At 42.7% G+C, this 20,041-nt stretch overlaps 1 protein-coding gene across 1 annotated transcript in view; it reads left to right on the top strand.

The window, feature by feature from the left end:
* The first annotated feature begins 486 nt into the window (after positions 1-486).
* The window catches only part of LOC103366232 (mitogen-activated protein kinase kinase kinase 11), a 56,944-nt gene continuing 37,389 nt past the window's right edge, over positions 487-20,041 (top strand). The window contains exon 1 of the mRNA XM_008293899.1: positions 487-2,407. Coding sequence (XP_008292121.1) covers positions 1,651-2,407 — 757 coding nt within the window. The 5' untranslated portion in view covers positions 487-1,650. The remainder of the gene's footprint in view (positions 2,408-20,041) is intronic.

Here is a 20,041-nt window from a genome sequence, read left to right as displayed (position 1 = left end):
TCCTAAGAACATTGCCGTAGTTCTACAAGTTTCTAAAGAAGGAAAAAGTGACAACTATGATCTGTCCAAGAAAGATGCCTGACTCCAATCTGTTATCCAAAACAAAGGTGGACATACAAGTATTGGAAATAATAAAAGATCTGAATCTCAGTAATGAAAAAATACACCTGGCCACAGTAGGAACTCAGTGAAACAAAAGTCAGCACAACTGATAAACTAAAACTAAAACTAAAATTGAACTGTTATTTTTTAATTTTACATAAGTGAAAATTCTCTATTCTGCAACGTTTAAATATTGCAGTTACTGTGAGGTGACACAAATCTGACATTTATTTGATATTGCATTCACTTCTGTCCAACAAACCCGCGTCCGGATTTTATTTTGACAGTCCTCACAGGATGCGTCGTCGTTTCTCACCTCTAACTTGACCACCGCGGTCTGTCATCTGACTCTTTTCCTGTTGGGAGAGAAAAAGTTTTGAAACCCCACCCTCTTTACTGACTGTAAGCACAGACGTAGCAGTGGTTCGAGGACCTGGCGAGTGAGCCCCGAACCGAGGAAGAGAAGCGTGTAAAGAAGTTATGATGGAGGTGTTGCGCTGTTTGGACACCGACTGGAACAACACCGAGCCGGAAGAGGCCACGAGCTAAAAACTCCCAGCAGGAACTTCACGGGATTTTGTTTTCACTGCGTGTTTCTTCCCTCTGGAAAGTAAAGCCAAAGCAGGTTTGGAGAGCTCTTCCTGTTCCACAGCAAATCGGCAGTTCCTAAGTTTTTCTTCTTTTCTTTTTTTTTTTTTTACTGTTATGATAAAGCTCGCCTGTCTGTGCGCTCCTCACATCACCGTGTGCATGGATACTCTGGCGCAATGGGATGCGGGATTTCCTGCGGGAGCGCCGCAAAGTTGCCGTCGGTTATTGGACGTTTGGGCTCAATAATGCGAACTGGTGAGCGCTGAAACTTGTCGTAAAACACTGGTTGGCTGGACTGAATGCTCCTTTCCTGCTATTCTTCTCCGCTTCTCAGCGCTTCCTGCTTGTGGTGGCCACTGCACTTAATGGCTAAAAATACATAAAAACTCAAAATGGACAGCTAAAGAGTTGTGGGAGACTTGATTTTTGGAGAAACTCTGGGATTTTATTTTATTTTTATTTTTTTTATACTCCTCTACTCTTTGAAATCAGAACTCAACAGGTGGCACTTTTTGAATGAGGGAAGAGAGGAGCTCATTTAGCCATAATGAGGTGATTGGAGAGCCTCTTAAATACAGGCCGGTGAAATGATATTGTGCTCAAAGCATGTGTTGGGAAACCACACACCACATCACTTGAGCAGAGAGAAATCCAGCGGAGTCGGCTGCTGTCTTTCTGAGCTTTGACGCGCTCAAACAAAAGCAATCTCTCAGCTGATTCTGTAAATGGAGAGGCTTTGGGTAGGACGTGGAGACGAATGAAAGACACCTGGCGTTCAGTCGTCTTTGAATCCTCGCACTTGTTGGTCCAACTTTTGAATACATTTCATTGGTCCCTGATGAGCCAACAAGACAGACAGGAAAGGGAGCGAGGCGCAATAAAGTACTCCTTTGTACTTTATTTTCAAACCCTTGGGGTGCAAAATCAGATCCAGTCAAAACATCTGCTTGAGGCTCCATGGAGCCACTGAAGAACATATTCAGTCGTGGCCCGCTGTCGAACTGGAAAAATTTGGAGCAATCGCAAAAAGGGAACTTCACCAACCCTGTGTGGACGGCCCTATTCGACTACGAGGCGTCCTGTAAGGATGAGCTCACCTTGCGTAAAGGCGACCTGGTGGAGGTCCTCTCTCTGGACTCTGAGATATCAGGGGATGAGGGCTGGTGGGCGGGGAAGGTCAACAACAAGGTGGGCATCTTCCCGTCCAACTACGGCTCCTTCAAGCCGAGTGGATACGGGAAGCTTCCGGGCAGCGGCGTGGTCGGCGAGCTCAGCCCGGCCGTGGTGGGCGAGTTCGAACCCGAGGCGGTGGATTTCCGAGAGCTCAGCCTGGAGGAGGTCATCGGGGTCGGCGGTTTCGGGAAGGTGTATCGCGGTACATGGAGAGGCGGGCTGGTGGCGGTGAAGGCCGCTCGGCAAGACCCCGATGAGGACATCAGCGTGACGGCGCAGAACGTGAGGCAGGAGGCCCGTTTGTTCGCCATGCTCACCCACCCCAACATCATCGCCCTCAAAGGCGTCTGCCTGCAGGAGCCCAACCTGTGCCTCATCATGGAGTACGCCTCGGGTGGGCCGCTGAGCCGGGCGCTGGCGGGCCGTCGCATCCCGCCGCACGTCCTGGTCAACTGGGCCGTGCAGATAGCCAGAGGGATGTTGTACCTGCACAGTGAGGCCATCGTCCCCGTCATCCACCGGGATCTCAAGTCCAACAACAGTAAGTCATTCATCCATTACAGTCAGTCAACTCCTACTCTGTCTGGCAGGGTTAGACTGATGAACTAAAGGGTAGGGGTATGTTTACTGGGCCTTCTTTGAGGGGAAAGACCCCAAAACAGTAAAGGAACTTGGTGTACTAGTGTATACAGCCATATTTAGATCAACAACAACCTCTCTAACTTTTGAAACATCTCTCCACTTATAATCTGTACCAGAACTAGCTCATAAAATCTCAAACTTATGCAGATTAATCACTCAAGATCAACACAAAGCATTTCGAATAAGATCTGTGGTATGACAACACATCCAGCTCCGTCATGTGACTCCCAGGCTGTCCAAGGCTACAGAGGCTGCAAGGCCTGCAAAGTGTGTGTTGATAGGACAAAATGCTGTTCTATAGCAAAGGCCTGGAATTCAAGTGGAAGCATTCCATCTCAGCACCAGCACACTTTGGACTTTGATGCAGCGGGATAGGTCTTGCGTCAGTGTTTCGGGCCCCACGCGGTGGACACGTATGCTTTTGGACCTTGTCATTAAAGTGACACTGCAGAGAGATGCGATAAAGCTTTACATCTTAGTTTTTGTGTTGAAAGCAGACAAAAGTTCCTCTCTCGGCTCTAACGGGGCTTTTTACCCTAAACACAGAGCCACCTGAATTTTTCCAGCAGCCTCCTCTCTGTTATTATCATTCTTGCGATGCAGCATATAATCCCTGTCAGCTCTGCGGCCCAGAAAAACCTTCCCCCCTTGCTCATCCTGTCTGCTGCGGGTCCCGATCGCCAAACTACACCAAAATAGAAGAAGATCGTGTTTGCTCCCTGTTTAACTAGGAATGACTGACACCGCAAAACATCAGTGCAGCAGGGAAAGAGAGAGAGAGAGAGAATATGGCCTTGGCTAGGAGCGCTACAAGATTAACTCCCTTGATTCAAGGTTTGTTTATAGCACAGGACCCTTATTCAGCACATCATAAGAATATTTTTCTCCAAGACTCCTCAACATCTTTTTGTACTTTTGTTTCTGTCAGTTTGGCTTGTCCCCTCTCTTCCACCTTTCATACTCTGTTTCAACCCCCTCCTTCGCTTATCTTCACCCCTGTGTCAGGTTCTTTCCCAGCTGGAAGCGCGTCTCCCCGCAGCACAAAAGAAAAGAGGAGTTATGTTAATATAGTGTTTGTATATGAGGCAGGCCAAAGCGAACACAATCCCTCTCTCTGTGCGCTGGGGAGATCGTATCGCTCTCCTGCCTCCTCCTGCCTCTTGTTTTTTTTAATTCGTCTCTGAATCTCTGGTCCCCGGCTTGCCTCTACATGTCTCCATACGGCCGTAACCCTGTTGTGCCGCGGAGCAATATCCTGTTGTGGTGGTGGAAGGAGGGGAAGGGGAAGGAGGGGAGGCGAGGGGAAAGAGGTAGTTTTGGGAGGAGGGGAGAGGGGGGTGGGGATTCCAAAAACTGTCGGCTTGACAGTAACGCTGGAAGTTGACAGGTTTAACACACAGGTGCACCAGCATCTCGACATAAAGAGCATCTTTTAAAGGAAAAAAAAAAACCTCTGCACTCTTTAATAAAATCAGATAGTGTGTCAGTTTCTTTGACGGTACAAAATGTACTAAAGCTTCGATGTTAAAACTCAGATTGCCGTGTCAGTTCCTCAGAATAGTGGCGCAAGTTCTTCTTTCGAGAGCTGCCATTTTGCATCGGCGCTCTGCAGCCGTACAGAGAGGAATCTGTCAAAAAAAAAAAAAAAAGAAGGAGGCAGAAAACCCTATTTTCATCTGTAGCCACAAGTGCACCATAATGCAGCGGGGCAGCCAGTTCGAAGAGATGGAAGCAGTCGAGGTGATTCGAGGACAGAATAATCCTGAGTGTCAAAATATATATATATATAAAAAAAAATGTATCGGCCAAACCAAAATACCAGGTGAGGAAAAATGACCAGCACATTAAAAAGAAGATTACGTTTGATAATTAGAGCCATCTGTTACAGTGATGGATTAAGGTGAATAGTCATTACCCCTGAAGGGCTTGTAAACAACGGCCAAGAGTTGCTGTTGTAGCTAATGACCAAGCAGAAGATGCTGATTAAACAGGAGCGTTGAAGAAAGTGCATAGCGGGGCGCTTGGGTCCGAGCCAGAGGCCATAACTGGAATTCCATCAAATGCAAATACAGAAGAGAGAGAGAGCGGCTCTTTCTCTTGCTGTTGTGTCTGTTTGTGCGGGGGTGAGGGAGGATTTTTCACACCTTTTTTTTTTTCTTGAGCAGATTTGTGTTTTAGTATCTTATGATTCATCTAAATGAGGTTGCTTGGCTTTTCTGCAGGAATCATTGAATGCCTAATAAGACGGTGTCAGAGGTTCCAAGCCTCAGACTTTGAACTGTGACCCACATTAACTTTTTTTTTTTTTTTTTAGCTACTTCTTATCTACAAACAAGGACACGTCTTTGCCTCGCACCTCGGCTTGCTGCACCAAGCTACCAAAGCAAACATCCACTAGGGAAAAGTGCACCGCTACCAACAGTTTCCGGGTTAGATAGCGGCTTTAAAATTTACCTAGCGTCCAGATTCTTTGGTTTAAATTGTGTTATTCCTGCATGCCAGTAATAACAAATGCTATCTCTTGATGGAAGCGAAAGTTTGCTTACTTGGTGGCTTTGTCCTTGGATTCTCAACTGCAAACATGTCCAGTCATTTCAGAAACTTCTCCTTTGCTTTGTTTCTCCACCAAAAACAAATGGACTTACGTTGGACTTTAAAGGTGCAGCAGGCTTTTTGTTGTTGTTGTTGGCGAATGTTGGTCATTTGATGTTGTGTTTTTAGTCATTTGGGTATCCGCTTCTCTTTTAGCTCTATTTTGGTCTTTTGTTGCTCGCTCTCAGGTGTTAGAAACTTAACAGATGATGTATATTGGTTTTTTTGTTTTGTTTTGATGATTAACCCTTTCAACACTATAGCAGGGTAGACGGGGAGAAAGCCACAGACCAGTATATGGCGACTTTCTGTTACTTTCATTTTGATTGTCTATCAGTGGGGATCTCCATATTTGAACAAGCGATTCAGTCAGGAAATAAATTATGCAAATAATAATAATACTTGCATACAGGGTTCTCGCCAGCGTCATAACAGAGTAACGGCCCGTTACGCTGCAATTAGTGCCGATATCGGCATATATCCCGAGGAATTCAAGCCAAAGTTACTTAGCGTTGAAAGGGTTAAAGTGGTGAGAGTTAACCAAAACAGTGCACTTGTGGGCCCGCAAACCAAAACAATGAGCCGAAAGATGCTAAAATGCTACGTGTAAAGCTGTGAGGAAATGCGGGTAATAATGTGTGATCATCATCACTACAAGTGGCCACTTTGCACGTATTAACTTGCTCTATTGTTTATGTAAAAATATTGGATCAACGCAACTTTTTTCCACCAGCGCGACACGTTGCTTTCGCTTTGGAAGATCTCGCTATCACCAGCCGCCCTCGCTCGGGCCAACTGTCGTCCTTACGCTGTCAGTTATCTGCACAAAGCCTTCATAGACCAGCTATAGGCATCACCACACGCCATAAAACTGTGCAGAGGCTTTAGTTGGAACTGGTGGGGGAAAGTGCCAAGCTAAGCACTTGCTGGGCTGGAACTCACAGGCCTCTTTTTCAGGAAGAAGCCACAGTTAGATCTTGGATCAACATGTCTTTTTTTTTTTTTTTTTTTTTTTTCTCCACGAATGGACAAACATCTGATACATCTCTGTACCAGCATGTTTTCATTCAGGGCCCCTACACTGCAGTTGCACTCATAACATCCCCTGTGTGTGTGTGTGTGTGTGTTAGAGTGTATACGCTGGGCGGCGGGCTGGGCGTGTGATGTTTGCATGCGTGTGGTGAACTGCCCTTCACTGCACTTAGACATCACAGTTCCTCTGTTCGGCAACAGGGATTATGAGGGGCAATTTAAACATTTTTAGCCATTTTTCTCGGATATATTTAGTGGAGGGGACGAGGGAATTCGAAAGTCGGTAAAGTTCGAGCGTGCACCTGCATTTTGTTAAAGCCGCCGTCAGGCAATGAGGTTGCGGAAGCTGCCCTAGAGAGAGGAAGAATATAATAAAAATACTATCTACAGATGTAAAATCAGCAGCGAGGACTGTCAGTTTGCCGGTCAAATATTTATCCACGTGTTCAGCAGAAGAGAAGCCTTGTCATCTTCTTCATAACAGAATATAGCAACTTTTGTGGAACAGATGGAGATACTTCTCGTCCTGTTCTGAGCGCGTCAGGCCGGAATCACATCACTTCAGCTGATAAAAGTTAGAAAGCCATATCTGTAGTGTTTGCCACATAGATAAACTTGGCTGTGGCTCAAACCAGGGAATCCTAATATGGGGTAAAGAGCGGAGGCAGAGTGGAGAAGAAGGTGGAACAAGAGGGCTAATTATGACGGCCTGACAGACCTGTCAGTAAAAGCAATCAGACCGTGAAATCTATCGCTTGATAAGCCTTAATAGTCTTTTAATAGTCTGCTTTAGGAATCGCTGTTGAAGAAAGGAACTTGTGGTCTTGAGAAAAAAGGTAGTGAAGGCAGCATTTCAGAATCAGACACTCAGGCTTAAAGGTAGAAGCTGTGATTTCTGGTGACAGATTAGTCGGATTTTGGTAAGACGCTCAGTGGTGCAAATGTTTACAGGAATGGCTCCGTAATCGGCCTTTTTAGCCTTTCTGTTTTCATGTCGGATCTGACAGTTTGGCCTCGACTCCGTGTAACTTCTTTGAGCATGTAGGAAGTAGAACCATTGAGGGTGTTACGTTAGCCTATACGGTGAATGTTACGTTGTTGAGAAACCGGCACTACTCGACGAGGACCTCAAGAGGCCTGAAAAAATAGCGCGTGTTTTTCTCTTGAATTTAACCATTTGGCGTTGTTTCCTCCAAGTTTAACCAATCGGCCCTCGAAAACAGCCCTAAAGGAGCTTCTGCGGGGGTAGTTCTTGCGGTCGGAACCCACACAAAAGTTCTGGTAGCCCTGAAAAGGCTTGCAAATGGCAAGTGGTGTGCATGTTTTGATAGTTTAAAAGTGCCAGATTTACCGTCCTTCTCGCTTCATGTGCATGCTTGTGCACAGGATACGCTAAAATAATGTTGTGGATCAATCCGAATGTTTTATTTTTACAGTGCGAACCCAGAGTAAACTTAATAGAAATCTGTAGAAGAATTCTGTAATGCCAGAGATGGCGGTTGTATGATATACGGTCCACCCTTCCCATCTAAAAAGCCAATCGTCTCCTTTGTACCAGCCTTGACTGGTCATTCTACACATGTCGCTTTCATGTGCCGAGGAACATTGAAATTACAGTTATGGCTCTGGAACCATTCCTGTACAATGGAGGTGTTACAATGATGGTGACTAAGTGGTGAGGCTTGCCTATAAGGACTAAGATTGGATTAGAATTGCATACTCCGCCTTTGAACATTTAGCCGTTAAGGCGTTTCAGACTACAGTGATGTACAGTTTAAGACTAATAGCAAATGCAGGAACATGCTCACACCGTAGTTAGTGCAGTCTGGATGCAAACTTCATGTGAAAAGCATGTGTGATTGTGTAATACTGTATGCACGGTGTCACTGCTGCTATCATCCTTAAATGGATTTCTTCACACCGTGTCATAATAAGTCAGCTGCATGTAGTAACTGACAACAACACAAGAGAGGGTCGACTTCATGATCCATGCGGTGTTTTACTGATTTCCACTGTGTAACCTCTGTGTAAAAGTTCATTCCTGACGTTTGCAAAGTATGTGAATGGCTGACTTATGCGCAAACTAGTCCTGAGACTATAAAGGACCCTTAGTTGTCATGTAGTGACTGAATTATGGGCCTTTTTATAGGGTTGAACAAGTAATTGACTTCAAATTGAAATCATAATTCGGAACACCGCAGTTTGCAAATTATGGCGGAGACTTTGGATGTTTGTTATGCAGCCCGTCTGACGCAGGTCGATGGTTTTACAAATTCCTCCTTGTGTCATGCCTCTGATGGTATCTCGTGGTGATGCTTCATCACACGTCTTCTAAGTATCTAAGTGGAATATCTTTTGGATTTTTCACTGTTGCTCAGACAAAACGGCTTTTGAAGACGCTCCTTTGGTCTTTGGGAATAATATAGTTAGATCAAACAATTATTGAAATCAACAATCAAAATATATTTTAAAAAAATAGTGTAAGTCCTTGTTTGTTACTCTGCTGATACACTCACATTTATAATTTTCTTAAGAACTCAGTAATTTCAATTAAAACGTCACACAGATTCCCCTCTTTGATGTTGTCTCTGCCTCGCTGCTTGATCACACTCGGCTCAGCTGAGCTACACATGATACTTACATAAAGAGAGGGAAGCTTTAACAGGATGTGCAACAGAAGTGAGTACACCCCCGTGTAACATCACTTTAGTGTCAAGTGATTGAACATTGTTTGACATTACAATAGTGAAATTACTGTAAGTGGAACAGCTAAGTATTTACTTTCACAGTTTGAGATGAGCAATTTTGATTTACTTCAATGAAAATACCTCTAAGTAGTGAAGTCAGTACACCTTTTCATTAATGAGATTCAAGTGTTTGTTTTTTTTCTTCTGTACTTCTTATGTCCAGCTATGTTTTGCTGATGGACCCAATCCTCGTTGCTGTGGAGGATACCAAACTTCTTTTAGGTTTTCACTTCTTTTTGTGTGATTTTGCTCAGAGTCGTTCTCAGGCTGGATTATTCCTCTTTTGCAGAGTTTCTCAGGGTGATAGAAATGTCATCTCCCCAACAAATTTTGCACTCATGCAGCCCCACGGCATCACACTCCGCCCTCTGTGCTTCACTGTCAGGACTATGCATTCACTGTGGTTGTCTCATATTAGTCTCATTCACCAGGCTTCCTTTCCTGTTATTCAGGAAAGTTTTTTTTTGCCAAAACATTGCTGAATAACAGGAAAGGAAGCCTGATGAATATTAAGGGCACATTCTTTAACAGGATGAGGCTAAGATACGTTGTTTGGGCCAGATTGACCCTATCTTAGCCAAACAAACGTACCTTGAATGTGCCCTTAATATTCACCAGGCTTCTTTTCTTTTTGTTCGGCAAGTTTTTTTTTGCCAAAACACAAGCCATATTTTTTATTTGAATGCCATCAATATAGATCACGCACTGTCCTTTACACTATTACAGCTGTCACAGAAGCTCCAATTTCATTTGATAACCCCTGTGCCAAATCTAAAGTATTTGCTGGCCTGTTTTTTAGATGATGCAAGTAGGGCGCTGGCCGTGGTGTCATTTTAGAAAAGGAGCCACATTAGAGAGCTGGATGTCATTGCCACTGTCACTGGACAACTGAACTATGGCTTATTCTTTACCTCCTGATTACTGCTGCAGCTGTGTTTACACTAATTTGTAGTTGGTCACCGATCTTCTTGTATCCTTTTCCATCATTGTGAGGTCAGATTTTTAAACATTCTGTCAGTTATTGTCCATGTGAAGCCGTGATGCAGATAGACAGCCCATGAGTCCCACAACTCAAAACGTTGTGGTGTCCACAGGTCATTTTATAACCATGTTTAAGCAGTTAGATCAACTAGAAATCACATAAAGAAATACTGTCCCTGTCAACTTAGAAATAAGGGGTGTACTCACTTATGTATTGAAGATGGTGATTTTTGGTGGGAAAAAGTACTAAGGTGGGGCATCAGCTGCTTCTGACAGATGCTAGACCGAAAAATTGCACAATTTGCCATTCAATAATATGTTATTACACATTTCACACACGCAATTTAATTCATTTGATAATCCCACCGACTTCACGCCTGTCTCTTCAACTTGCTGGTTATGCTGCTCACTTCCCTGTTTGTAATGTCGTAATGCTCACTTTGCGTAGCTGTGTTTTTGCCGTGCCACGCAGACCCAATTTCACCGCTTCCTCTCGGTGACCCCTGCTGATTCCATGCCTGGTAAATCCCTTCAGAAAGATGCTTGAGGTCCTGAAAGCCTTCTCAGCGGGGGGCCTGTTTCACAAAAGCGATTTGGGAGCGCTACTTACATGCAGATTGCAAACGGCACAAGAGTCACGTTTCACTATGAGAGAAAATGATCTGATGATGTACCTTTAAAGAATCGGAATCCAGGCAGTTTTTGATCGTATAGAAGTTTGCCATTTTTTCCCCCTGTAGAACTACTCCATTCTAAATCTGAGATTATTATTACCAGCAGTTTGGTGTGTAACGATATCTTGCAGCTGGTGGACTCCGAGGCATTTAATCTGAAATTTATCTTCAAAAGACAGGCTTTGGAATTTGTGCAGAGGAATATAATCCATATAATTTAAAATGACTACAGAAGCTCTCTCCTTTACACACTTGTGCCAACTACAAGCAAATGACGACAAAAGTACTTGGCAAACCGGGGCAACAGACAGTCAGCCCCACTTCAAATTCGTGCCATCCGCTTTCGTTGCCAAAGGGTTTGGCCATGCGTGTTGTTTTGCAATTAAAAACGGCATACATAAAAAAAAAAAAAAAAGGACTGGGCAGTTAACATGAGGATGAATAGCCACCATGGAGGAGGAAAAAACAAAAAAAAAGTATTTGCCTGTATATAAAATCAACACTTGAGATGCAGGGAAGAAGGCGATTCAGCTTTAATTCTGCTTTAAACAGCAAAGAAAGATAAATAAAAATGAGGAACTTGTGTATTAGCAGGTGCATTTTTAAAAAAAAGGTCAGGTCAGTAACATACATTAAACTATACATCCTGGATTCTGAAATAAATCACCCAGCAAGTGTCTGTCTTCAAAGTTTATTGAATAACTCAGCTAACTTTTTTAATCCGCCTCACCAAGACGAGCAAATTTATGCACATGCTAAGTGTTTCTATTCAGCAGAAGGCGTAACCTCAGAAGTCGAGAGTGCTGCAGAAAGTGCATCGTCATGAAGTAACCCATCCATAAACATGGCTGCGTCTTCAGCGCCGACTTGCTGACTGGCATATCCAAGGGGCGCCTGGGGTGTCCTGACAGGGAGTTGAGGAGGGGGGTCACCTGGGGTAGAGCTCAGCTGCATCGCTGCTGGCTCAGGCTGTGTGTCAGTGGGCGATAAGGCGGAGGGGAGTTTACTAGCCCAACTTTATGTGCAGCTTTGTCAGCCACCTGTCTGTTTTGTTCCCCTTCTGTTTGTATTCGGTCATATGGAAAAGAGAGTGACGCTTTTTTGACAGGTGATATATGGAGATTTTAAAGATTCATCCAAGTGTGGACAGAAGTCGGCTGTAGCGTTGTCGAGGCCGGTACTGATGAGAGTGTTTTTCAGATCGAAGCATCCAGAAGAGGATTTTTTTTTTTTGCATTTCCTCAAGTTGAGGTTCAAAGTGCAGTGAATCTACGCCGTGTCGAGCTGTTTACAGACGTTCAGTGACCTACTTTTTTCCTGGCATTAAGATAAGAAGATTGATATCGACATTATGTGTAAAGTACAGTTCTCGAGCCAAGATGCAATTAGCGTAGCTTAGCATAAACACTGGAAGCAGGGGGAAACTGCTAGCCTCTTTCTGTCAAAGACAAAAAAATCACATCTACCAACAAGTCACCAATTCACACATTATAATGTCTATATGTGTGCACCACAATAACATGTAGAGTTGAGTTTTAGGCCCCTTCAAAACTTGGCTTGTGTTAGATCCAGTTTAACATTAACAGCAGTTTTGACACTCCAGAGGTAAAGCGTGTTTATTATTACACAGCGACAGACCAAAGTTTTCTAGTTAAGAGCCTGCTGGGTGCCACGGAGACCCCGATTAGATGGACATTTAAGGGAAATAACAGCCATCAGCGAAAAAGCAATTAGCGATAAGGAGAACCTGTGTAGAACAGGACAGGCGTCGCAAACAAACACTTTACGGTGCACAGTTCACGTTTTGTCGAGCCGAATCTCTGACAGATCTGCGACCGCGGGATCTGCCGCCGATGGTGGAGCTGAAGCAGCTGTGCGCGCCGCGGGAAGCGTCCTGGCTTAGACATCCCCATCCGGAACGCCATCGTATCCCCGTGCACATGATCCTCCTGTCTAAAATCAGCGCGCCACGTTATTCATCACATAGGCGGCAGTGAAGACTCTTGCAGTGTTCGAAACGCAGTCGGGCGTGAAAGCTAGCTCTATAGATTGGGAAGGAGTAGAGCCGACTCCCTGACAGGCTGGAGTTTGTGCAGCATCCACAAATAATAATTCATCATGATGCAATATTAGGAAATGAAGGGTAATTAGAAAATGTGACCAACTTTCTAAATCAAAACTCGCTACCTTCTACTCCAGCTTTGTGCATCAAGGCAGAGACGATTCCTTTATGTGACAAAATGCCTACTTTTAATTAGAATTCCTACCTTTATGGCTCAATATGGAACCAACTCTTGTTATGAGAAACATTATTTATAGATTTAGTGAAAGAATTCAACCTTGAAGTTGCATGACGCAGACTGTGATTGGTTCACTCCATAATAATATGCTGTATTGACCCTGCACAGTGATTTAAAATAACGCTTCTGTGAAAGGCTTTAACTGCATCTGCCAGCGTACATGCCATTGTTCTGTCTTCATAGCTCGACCAAACCAGGTACAGACTCAGTTGGTTTCAACGTATTCCGTCTTTTCTGGGTTGCCGCCACTGTTGATTGAAGTACACAAGGAAACTCTTTGCATTTCCACAGAAACTCCACCGCTAACTAGTGTTTTGGCTGTATAATTGCAGAGCGATGCAGACACACAAATGCACAACATACTCTTCTCTCAGAGCCTATACTTGAAATAACACAGTTTGAATTGTATGTCATTGTATTCGGCCGCCAAGTCAATTTCGATGTTTTTTTCCAAATGCTTTAGGTGCAAACTTTGAGGAATCTTTTAGAAATCTTTTCTGCTTTAGGCAGTTATGATGATAATGTCCTCTTTTGTGTTTCCACGACAGAAAAGCCAAACTTCTATTACATCTCAGGCTATTTTGAAGCGACTTGGTTGGGATTTCCATACAGTCGGTCGGTGTAGTGATGAAAGGAGAATGCGGACATCTATATCTGCACAACCGGTGTCTTCACATACAGCATGCACTATGTACTGCGGGTGCAAAATGAGATGTTCCCGCACAATGGCTGCACACCCACGCTTAGTCATGAAAGCCGCACAATGTGTGTGTGTGCTGTTGTCCAAGCAGGGCGAGTGAGGGGGCCGGACAACAGGACTGCAGGGGGAGGAGGGTTAAAAGAAAGGAAAAAAGAAAAGCAGACATTGGAAGGTCAGAACGCACAGGAAGTGGAGAGGTTTTCCAGAGCTCAGCCAGAGTGAAATCAGTTGTTTTTTTCCTTCTTCCCTCTTCTCCAGTCTGAAACCTCAGTCTCTGCTTTCTCACCACACAGATCACAAGACAGTTCCCATGCAAATGAGAAAAAAGAAAAACTCGCATATCTGTTTGTGGAAGGGAAAATGTTTACGAGGCTGGAGAAAAATGTTTACGAGGGCGGCATACAGTTGTGTTCCAGTTTTTTTTTGATTTTGTTTTCGGTATTTTAATACAGGATTTTTCTATAAATACATACCGCATGCAAACATCAGATTTCTGTGAGGAATCTTATTTTGGTTTATTTCCCATGTTGCCTGGAGCATCTACACAGTCCCACAGCATCAGTCAAGAATTACAAAACTGGAATATTAAATACACAAACAAGTGGTTTTTTTCATGTTAAACCCTCCAAAAAATCCCTTCATAAACACTAAAGATGTATTAGTTAGCATTAGTTACTCCTCAGTGCTGATGGCTAGGCTATGTAATTAACAACACATAATTGGTCAAGATTAAAGGTAACCGTGGTGTTTTATAATTGCAAACAGATTTTTAATCGATCGTCTCTAGTAGAACATAGCACAGTGTATTGTTTTGGACAAACTATTTCTCTACTGAAATAGTGAATAGATGTGACTAAACCTTGTGCATTACCTCATCTTTTGACATGATTTCTGCCTGAGTAGTGTGGAGACAACAACTCCCATGATTCAACGCTTCTTCGTAGTTGGTCCATTGATTGCGAGTCCCCTGGTGACAGAAAATAAATCACTCTGCGTGGTGTAAAAGTGATTTATTTACTCGCCGCATACTGTAAAATCAACGCATTACAGTTTCTTGTGTACCTGGCTGTGTTTGATTGAACACGTTTACCCCCTCAGAGCATCAGCACCCGCCTCCCACCACTACCTTGACCCTACAGTTTCTGGGGTCAACCTAGTAATGACCTGAATGTCTGAGTTTCTAAGGAAATAGCACTAATCAAGGTTAAATTTCAACCCATGAGTTCTGGACGCTTGTTAATAAGTGACGGCTTTCAGGAGCTCACAGCCTTTTACCTGACACGGGACACTTTGCACAGGGAATCATTTATAACCCCCCTCTGACAGTGTTAACATGGATGGCCAGACTACAGAGTACTGCCTTGTGTGTGTGTACGTTTTTTGGAGGGCGTGTTCCAGACTGATCACCTGGTAGTTGATAAAAACAGATTTGTCCTTGCTATGGATCCACATATGAGTCCTTCTGTGTCACTACATGATAATATACCACAATCACTTGTTGTGTCTGTGTACCTTGAGTGCCGAACATTGATTTCTCAGTTTGAGTGTCACAAATCGTGTAGGTGCAGCACAGTGCTGGGAATCTGGCCAAATCTGATAAACAGCTCACAAAAGTGCCAATGTTGGTTGTTTACTCTGAAGTAGTTACAGAGGTTGGTAATAATGAAACACCCGTAGGCTCGTAAAGTAGGCATAAATCGGGCTATTTTTAACCCCAGCTATGGTTATCTTTGCATTATCTGAGGTTTTTGGTGTTGCAACATTGGTGTCATGTTGTGGTTGTCTGGTGGACTCGGATACCTGACTGTGAATTTGCAGACAGCTTCAGCGGTTAATTATTGAACCCTTTGAGTGATTAAAAAATAAATATATGTTACTGTAATGTGAATATCTTTGGGTTTGGGACTCACAAGCTGTTTTAAGATGAAGGCTCTGAAGCATTGTGATAGATAAGCTTTTTATTAATGCATCTACTACTTTGTAAATGAAGTTTCTTAGTTGCGTAAAGTCCCTGCCAGTCATTGATTAAACCCTAGAAGCTCTTCTCCGTGTGTCAGAGTTACATATTGGGAACTTTTTGATTGATGTGAGTTTGAGTTCTCGTACCAAAAATCATTAAAATATGTAGATACACCCGGTGTTCGTGAGCACAAATAATTTTTATCTGCAGATTTATTCGATTCATTTATCGCAGTGAAGTTTCTTGACAAAATCAATAGACTTGGAATATAGGAGTGAATGTTTTTATTTTGCATCAGATGTGGGGAAAAAAAATGAGGATACCAGAGAAACACAACAACCAATTCCCCTCCGTATATGTCATTACAAATAATTAAAAATATGGCTAAATAAGAAGCTCACATTCCTGTAATATGACTACATGTAACGTCACATGACCCAACTCAGTCAAAACAAAAAACATATGGTCAAACCGTTACTCAGGTGGTAATCAAGGCAGCAGGTTTGTCAAACTCGAAGCTTGATTCCCCAAACTTCTCGTTGCAAACATCAGACAGCGCTGCAAGTGATGGAATTGGACAGCATTACAGCCTAAACAGGTGGAACCTGACAGACTGTCTCTCAACAGCTGAGCACAGTGTGTGTCTTCCAGGAAATGAGCTGTTTCAATTGTTTCAGGACGCCATGCGGAGTGATATAATAACTGTGTTTTAATTAGGAGCTCCAGGTTTAACTAATGACAGCCCCTGTGTTGTATGAGGTGAATGGGAAGTGTGCGCTTAGGATCGCAACTTTATCTTTGCACACATCAAATGAGGAAGAAACGCCACCTCAGACTGACTGCAGAATCTCCTAATCATAGTTATCAGTCAGCTGTGGCCCGGTGTGTGAACTCACTGACGTTTGCTTAATTCCTACGCTCCCTGAGCCCCTGAGCTGAGTCGAAACTCCAGCGAAGCGAGCGCTAGTTTCACCGTGAGTTGACATCTCCTGCACTATGATTATGCCCTATCACTCTCTCTCACTCTCCCTCTCTCTCTCTCTCTCCATCGCTCGCTCGCCGCCTGGTCAGAGGTTGCCAGACTGTCTGTCAGCCTATGGCCTCGTCCCTCAGGGGACAAAGCTCCCGTTCTTCCTGGGGAAAGCCCCCACCCTGCCGGAATTCTCCCCCTCGCCTACGGGTGCATGGCAGAGAGGAGGGGGGGGAGAGAGGGAGGACGGTGGAGAGAGCACAGACGAGACTTAGGTTGTGGGCATTTAAAAACTATACAGATATCTGGGCTGATATTGAGTGGAAAACAAATGAATGAGTAAATAAAAAGAAAGAAAATCTGATCGCAAAGGTTCCACAAAAAATATGTAAAATTGTGGAATACAGAAAATACCAGCCAATATCTAAGAAATAATGTTATTTTAGTTGATTTAAATAGAGTAAACGAGTGTAAAGTTGTGAAAGAACAATTTGTAAAAATACTGATTTTGTTTTTGATGTGGACATTAATTACAGTTCAGGACCAACATGTAAGTTAATACTTTGCTTCTGTAATTTTACTAGATACTATCTGTGACTTCACAAAACAGGAAAAATCTGAAACAACAGTTGTTTAAATATTATTTTTTTAAACAATTTTTCAATGTTAAATATATGCCGTTTAAAAAAATTAAAAAAAAAAAACACCTGATATCTGCAAAATAACTATATTTCTGCTGATTTAAATACAGTAAATGAGTGTAATTTTACCACCACACATTGTGAAAGAACAAATTGCTATTAGACATATTTTTTTTGATGTGGAAGTTAATTACTACTCACATTAATTACTTTATTAATTAACTTCACAAAACAGGAAAAATCTGAAAAACAGTTGTTGAATTAATTAAATTTTTAAAACCATTTTTCAATTTTAAATATATGTTGTTGTTTTTTTTAAAAGATAACACTGGATGTCTGCAAAATAACCAGATTTTTGCTGATTTAAATACAGTAGAAGTGTAATTTTAAGTCAAATTTTAAAGAATGTATCATCATCTGTAAACATTTTTAAAGTGGATATTATTCATAGTTTGGGCTATTTTTATGGTCAATATGCAAATTAATAAATACATGATTTTACTAGTTATTAGCAGTAATTAACAAACCTTCTGGAATCTGTTCAATAACAGTAAATTGTTTAAGAATTATTAAAATATAAAATTCTGTTTCTCCAGATTGTTTTCCCCCCAGAAAATATCAGCCTGATATACATGGGAATTATATCGGTCCAGCCCTAGCGGAGAATAGAAGAGGTGAGGAATGATAGCATGCATAGAAAAATGTGGTGAGAGATGGAGATGTAGCTCCTGTGTGGAGTTCTAAAGAAAAAAAAGATAATTAAGTGAGGTGCCGAGTGAAGAGGCAGGGAGCTGACTTTTGCATTTGGCATGTTCTTGTGACAGGACTGGATGCTTAGAGAGAGACTCTCCTGCAGCTGAAAGGTTACAGCCTCTATCACTGCCTGCACTGTATGTTCAGCAGCAGCCGCATGTTCGCTCCAATGTCCTTGAGCGGCGGCGTTGAACCTTTACACGCTTTTGCTCTTTGTCTGTCAGGTCCTGTAGACGTGACTGACACTTCTCCGCTTTTTCTTCTATATATATATGTATTTTATTCATGAATTTTTTCCTCTTTCTTTTTTTCGCAACACAGAAAAACTGCCAGTTTACCGAAGAAGCGCACATATAAATGTCAATCTGTACAACGGCTGAAAAGACCACAAGCGTCTCGAGGTTCAGAAATAGAACCAAGAAATGTCAAATACGGCCAAAAACAGATGCTGGAAGACTGTAATCCTGGTGGATCAAAGCGCAGTACAACAACATTAAGTGCATTACAGTGCAGTCGGATATGATTAGTTCCCAGTTTGACAGCTCTCCCTCTTAATATGTTCACCAAAGGGTCCCCAGATCTTAAGAAACTACGTGGGCCTTGTATCGAGTTAATCAAATAATTAAGAAGAAGCATTATCATTTAGCTATTTTTAAAAACAAGAACAGGAAAGTACCTTCCATTCTCTCAGGATAAGCCTTTTCAACCACACCAATCAGAGGTCTTGTTGTAATGCTTGTGGAAGAGTAAAAGAGTCATCTATCAGGGATTAGTGGTCGGTTGTGTCCGGTGTGTGGCTGTACAAATGAAAAATGTCACGTCAAACTCTTGAGTTTGGGGCAGGACCAGAAAAGATGACCCGGGGTCCAGACACTCGACTTACACTTGTCACAGGTAGCAGGGACAGAAGGGATGATTCTGCTCAGTTTGGCCTTTTGAAAAGTGCAGCTGATGGATGACTTTAAACTGAATGAACTGCAGTCTAGCGCTGATAGAGACACGCTTTGATCCCATCTAGCTCCTTTTGCCCGTGACTCATCCATAACCTCCTCACCAGCATCCTTAATCCATGCTTCTCTAATGTGGAGAGACGGGGTCGCCATGGAAAAAAGACCAACGGGCGTTCTGGGGAGGTGGAGATTCCAGTCATAAGGAGCTGCTTGTAGTAAAAAAAAACATGTGATGCATATGCAGAGAAAACGTAGCACCTGCAGTGTTGGGGACAGCGATCTGTTTCTATCTGTTGCATGTTGCAGCTGATAACTCATCAAGTAATTGGAACAATTAAGCCCTGCTGAAATGAAACCCACTTAATAGCTTGTCCATCTCCATATATATCCAGAGGACTGGTGTGGTCTGTCATTACTGCTTCACGCTTGAAAGCCCGCTGCTCTGAGCCGGTAGATTAGACACGCCATGGAAACAAGTCACAGCTATTCACTTGAGACCAAATTCACCTTAAGTTGAATGAACGATGCAAAGTGGTTGTCCGTGTAGAGATTCTTAGCTGTAGACAATATGGAAATACAACATCCATGAAGGCTTAAAGATTATTATATGTAATCGGTTTTCTTAACTAATAGTCAGCCACGTTATCAATCATGAATCGATAAAACGTTTAAAGCTAATTAAGTCTAATGGTTGTCTTCTTGTGTGCTGAAGAAGCCATGTTTAGCCAAAGATGGTCATGGTGGCCAATTGCTCGTTGAACCCCAAAAAATGCCCCGATGGTTTTACTAGTTCCATTTGGTTTTAATGCCTGCTATGTTTTGTGTTTTCACAGTGCACATGATGCAGTTTACAGTAATAATGGTGGCAGATGCGCTACGAAAAATGTAGCGTAATTTTTGTGTTAATTGGTCCTTGAACTCAGATGGATGTAGACGAAAGCAGATGTTATATGTCTAGCAGGCCACTGTCAGTTTTGAAGCTGAAGTAACAGCAGCTGGTGGCAGTTTATTAGCTGGCTAGCTTATCATTAACTCCGTGAGTTGGTTAAAAATCCTAAAACCAGATGATTTTTAGTGTTTCCAGCTGACTTGTAAAGAAAGAAGAATTGTGAAAAACATCTACTTGATACCTATGTATATGACATTGTGCTAAAGCTAACAGGTCCCAGGCAAAAACATTGTCACAATATGCAAAAAAAGTGTTCTTGCGTTAGCAATACAGAGGTTATGCTA

Source organism: Stegastes partitus, unplaced genomic scaffold (assembly GCF_000690725.1).
Source record: "Stegastes partitus isolate 25-593 unplaced genomic scaffold, Stegastes_partitus-1.0.2 Scaffold921, whole genome shotgun sequence".
Taxonomy (NCBI): Eukaryota; Metazoa; Chordata; class Actinopteri; family Pomacentridae; genus Stegastes; species Stegastes partitus.
Note: the sequence above shows the minus strand (reverse complement) of the source record. Positions and strands in the feature narration are given on the sequence as shown.